The sequence below is a fragment of the Musa acuminata genome, chromosome BXJ2-5 (genome assembly GCF_036884655.1).
Source record: "Musa acuminata AAA Group cultivar baxijiao chromosome BXJ2-5, Cavendish_Baxijiao_AAA, whole genome shotgun sequence".
Taxonomy (NCBI): domain Eukaryota; kingdom Viridiplantae; phylum Streptophyta; class Magnoliopsida; order Zingiberales; family Musaceae; genus Musa; species Musa acuminata.
The window spans coordinates 43,024,283-43,028,329 of NC_088342.1; the positions used below are offsets into that span (position 1 = coordinate 43,024,283).

General features: G+C 46.4%; 1 protein-coding gene and 1 long non-coding RNA gene across 2 annotated transcripts; one reads left to right on the plus strand and one right to left on the minus strand.

The window, feature by feature from the left end:
• Positions 1-2,816, plus strand: LOC103985559 (probable receptor-like serine/threonine-protein kinase At5g57670). The gene is made up of 8 exons (XM_065109613.1): positions 1-355; positions 440-694; positions 763-920; positions 990-1,069; positions 1,155-1,296; positions 1,368-1,517; positions 2,181-2,384; positions 2,471-2,816. Exons 1-7 carry the CDS (start codon positions 142-144, stop codon positions 2,343-2,345), a joined length of 1,164 nt encoding a protein of 387 aa, XP_064965685.1. The 5' UTR covers positions 1-141; the 3' UTR covers positions 2,346-2,384; positions 2,471-2,816.
• LOC108952795 (uncharacterized) lies at positions 1,241-2,699 on the minus strand. The gene is made up of 3 exons (XR_001977934.2): positions 2,570-2,699; positions 1,460-1,539; positions 1,241-1,379 (listed from the first exon to the last, which is right to left on the minus strand). It is a non-coding gene; the product is annotated as an uncharacterized LOC108952795 (long non-coding RNA).
• Positions 2,817-4,047: the final 1,231 nt, after the last annotated feature.

Genomic DNA, 4,047 nt, shown 5'->3' on the forward strand with positions numbered 1-4,047 from the left:
TTCATTGCCCATTTGATTTGGATCATTTTCGTCTTCTCCTCTCCTCCTTTTCCTTCTCTGTATTCCACCTATGCTTACCAGCCAATAGGTGGTGTGTGAGGCTCTCTCTTCTTTGGCCTGCAGGGTAACAGAGGAGAAAGAATGAGACAGTTGTACGCAAAAAGTAGAAACCTCAAGCGCTTCCTCTCTGTAGCTATCGGAAAGAGGAGGAACAGCAGCGGAGAAGATGATAACACCGAGGATAAAGCCTTCTCTGTTAAACAGATCAACGAGATGGAGATTTCACATCTGAGACCGAGCTGGAGATGCTTCTCTTACGAAGAAATCGTCAAAGCAACCGATGGCTTCCACAAAGGTCTGTTTTTTCTGGGATTCGAGAGCAGTTTCTTTGGGATTTGGTCCACAAAATCTGGTCTTGGTGGATTCTGGATCGGTGCAGACAATTTAGTGGGCACGGGCGGCTACGCGGAGGTGTACAGGGGAGTGACGGAGGACGGCGGAGCGATCGCGGTGAAGAGGCTGACCGGAGCTTCCTCGGACGAGCAGAGGGAGAAGGACTTCTTGACGGAGCTCGGAGCTGTTGGCCACGTTCGGCATCCCAACGTCTCTGCTCTCCTCGGCTGCTGCGTCGACGGCGGCCTCCATTTGGTCTTCGAATTCTACTCTCGCGGCTCCGTCTCCTCCAATCTCCACGGTAGAACCATCGACACTCAATCAAGTGCAGCGAAGCCCACTCAAAACTCGATCTTTTCTGTGTTGCAGATGCGAATTCCCCGCCGATAGCTTGGAAGCTGCGCTTCAACATCGCGGTGGGCACCGCCCGGGGGCTGCACTACCTGCACAAGCAGTGCCAGAGAAGGATCATCCACAGGGACATCAAGGCCTCCAACATACTCCTCACAGAAAGCTTCGAAGCACAGGTGAAGTAGCTCCTCCACTGTGAGTTCCTGCGGAAATGGAATCCACTTATCTCCATGACTTTATCTCAGATCTCCGATTTCGGCCTTGCGAGGTGGCTTCCATCCGAGTGGACTCACCGCGCCGTCGCACCGATCGAAGGAACCTTTGGGTATGAGCATTACACCATCATCATCACTCTCAGAACCGAAGACACCGCCAGCAGCAGCAGGTAACGGAGCTTGTGACGTCGACAGGTGCTTGGCGCCGGAGTACTTCATGCACGGGATCGTGGACGAGAAGACCGACGTCTTCGCGTTTGGTGTCTTCCTGCTGGAGATCGTAACAGGGAGGAAGCCTGTGGATGGCTGTCACAGGAACTTGCTTTGCTGGATAAACGTAGACATTCCTCACGATTCCTTTCCTGATGTTGCAACTCAATAGTAATCCTTCCACTGACATCTTTCCAGGCTCGATCGTACCTAAATAATGGGATCATAGATAAGCTGGTCGATCCCAGATTAGGGGAGGAGTATGACATGGGGCAGCTCAAAAGACTCACCTTTGCGGCTTCTCTCTGTACCAGACCAACAGCAACATTGCGCCCTTCCATGACTGAGGTAATTTGCTGTTAGAATTCAGCTGCCAATTGCCTTCTGCAGTCAGTGTCTTGTGAAGCAGAGATGATAATGACCAAGTACGATAAGAGTTTAAGCATTGACAGGAATTATAATGCCGAGCAAACATTAAGGAAACTGTAAATTATGCTGCTTTTGGATGCCGCAAACCTTTCTGTTGTCTTCTATGGCCTAAAATTCTGCATTGTTGACGTTAAACTTGCAGAAAACACTTGTGTCAGCAGTGAGATCAGTTAGTAATACATTGTTTTCATGTGCAGAATTCTTAGTATTTTATTTGGGTCTTCCATGATGAATAGAACAGGCTAGGAGAAAGAAATGAGCCTTCACTATTCTGTAGGTTGGCATATCTACATATTTATACCAGGGTTTAGTCCCAATTTGGAAGGAAAAATGACTTGAATGGACTTGTAAGAACTTGAATGAACTTGATCTTTTCTGACACACAGTTCAGCATTTAGGTTGTCGTGTTAGAGAGAGAAGGATCTCTCAGTCCTTCGTCATGACTCATGTTATGATAGAATAGTTCTTATGGACACTGCCACTACTGAACTAGAACATGCTAACACAATGCATACATCGATCGATGTGGCCAAATACTAGTAGTAATGTTCATTATTCCTAAAATTATTTTGATGTCTACAGGTTGTGGAATTACTAGAGGGCGGCGAGATCACTCAAGAACAATGGAAGATGCTGGAGGAGGAAGAAGAAGAGTTTTGGGGGTTCGATGACCTTGACGACGATGACAACAGATGCAGTACTCCCTCAACATCTTCAACTGGCAACTCTCAGCCACAGTTTGTGTAGATGATCTTGATTGTCTTGGGATGAGAAGTATAGTATAATGTATACAACCAATAGATAGCATGCTGGTATATGTTGATATGGTAGGTCAATGCCGTCTCAACCAAACTATTTCCCTTGATCTCAAGATGTGGCACACGGTAGGGAAGCAAGCACATGCACAGCAGTTGGGAGAAGCAATCAAAGCCATCCAAGCTTGAATCGAAATCATCGAAGGTCAGGAGAACCTGAAAAAGGTACCGTCTTGGGCGGCACTCGCGACGGCGATCGTCCCTGAAGTACCCGGCGAGAACCCCGAAGCCTTCGCATCCGCCTTCCTCGAACTGCTTCGGCGGCACCACCGAAGACTTCACGGGCAAAAGAGCCGCGGGCCTGCGAGGCCGTCCATTCACGGGCACAAGTGGGCCCTCCTTGTCAATTTATGTTCTACGACAACTTCGCCAATAATCATTCTCTACCTTACTATTTATTGTATATTATTATATGGGTCCCACACGTTTTTGGAATTAGTTCTTCGGGTAAAAAGGGGGTCACGTACGTCGTGGGTATTCGTGGTAACGGGTTACCCGTTGCCGTGCGCACTTGCAAGTCACCTGCAGTCTAACCGTCTCTCTACTAGTGGATCTCGGCTCCCTCTGTCCCGGCCTCGCCGTCCTCCATGGCGTCGCTACTTAGATCGGCCGGGGTGGGCGGACCGGGCGGTAATATCCTGCGCATCCGGTGCCGCTCCCCGCCGTCTCTCCGTCCTACTCTTCCTCCTCCCGTTCGGATCGGAAGCCCTAGGAAGCGCGTCCTTTTCTTCCGCCTCATCCTCTGATTACTCCTCGGACGGAGACCTCGGTTCTTGCTCTGGTTTGCTTCTTTTCTTTCTGATGTTGGCTGCTTTAAAAGTAAGGATAGTTTTCTACGGAAGAGTGCCAATTGAGTTCCTCGATACTTTGGAGCTCATAGCGTGACGTTCGATTAGGGTATCTGGAAAGAGAGAAGAATGTAGGGTAACCAACTCTTTCTCCCGATATTAACCAAGTATAAATATACCTATTAATGACACCTCGGCTTAGTCCTACATCGATGTAGGAGGGATAGAATGGGTTGATAATCATTAACCTAGGTTTTAGCATTTTGGATCATTGTTTCAAGCCTATTAAGTTAATGGGTCACGTATATTATCGAGCCTGGTTGTGACATACACAGTACTAAGATTGGAATGGCATTCTTAACTTTTTCAGTGACTGTCTCTCACCGATAGCTTACATAAACAAGTGTCAATATTATGAAATTTTGAGGCCATGAAAGATCTGAATCAACTGTTATCCTCCAACTCAATGTGGGATACTGAGGTGTAAAGAAAGACTTTTGTTTTTATAGAAGTCTCAACTGCTCCAGAACGATGATTTGTTGATGTTTCGGTCTAATTTTGCAGGTGATGAGGAGGCCTTTGATGCACCTAAAGCGCTTCATAAAATGAATAAAGTAAATTCATGATTATGTATATCCCATCCAAAGTTGATTTTTGTAGCTTTTATTGTCTTTTGTTTTGGATCCATGGTTTTGGTGTTGATTTGTTATTATGTTTGTTTTTTATGTGCTTTATTTGCTTTGTCACATTTTGTGTCCATGACATTGTATAAGTCATTATTTTCTCTTGATTTGTCATTTTCATCACTCAACTATATTATGGATGGGTTTGCTTTTAAATTATTAG

Bases quoted from the DNA above. Each gene is read 5' to 3' on its own strand.
- LOC103985559 (XM_065109613.1), top strand. From the start codon at position 142: ATGAGACAGTTGTACGCAAAAAGTAGAAACCTCAAGCGCTTCCTCTCT. The intron at 356-439 runs GTCTGTTTTTTC...GGATCGGTGCAG, and splicing joins AACCGATGGCTTCCACAAAG to ACAATTTAGTGGGCACGGGC. The intron at 1,070-1,154 runs GTATGAGCATTA...TGACGTCGACAG, and splicing joins CCGATCGAAGGAACCTTTGG to GTGCTTGGCGCCGGAGTACT.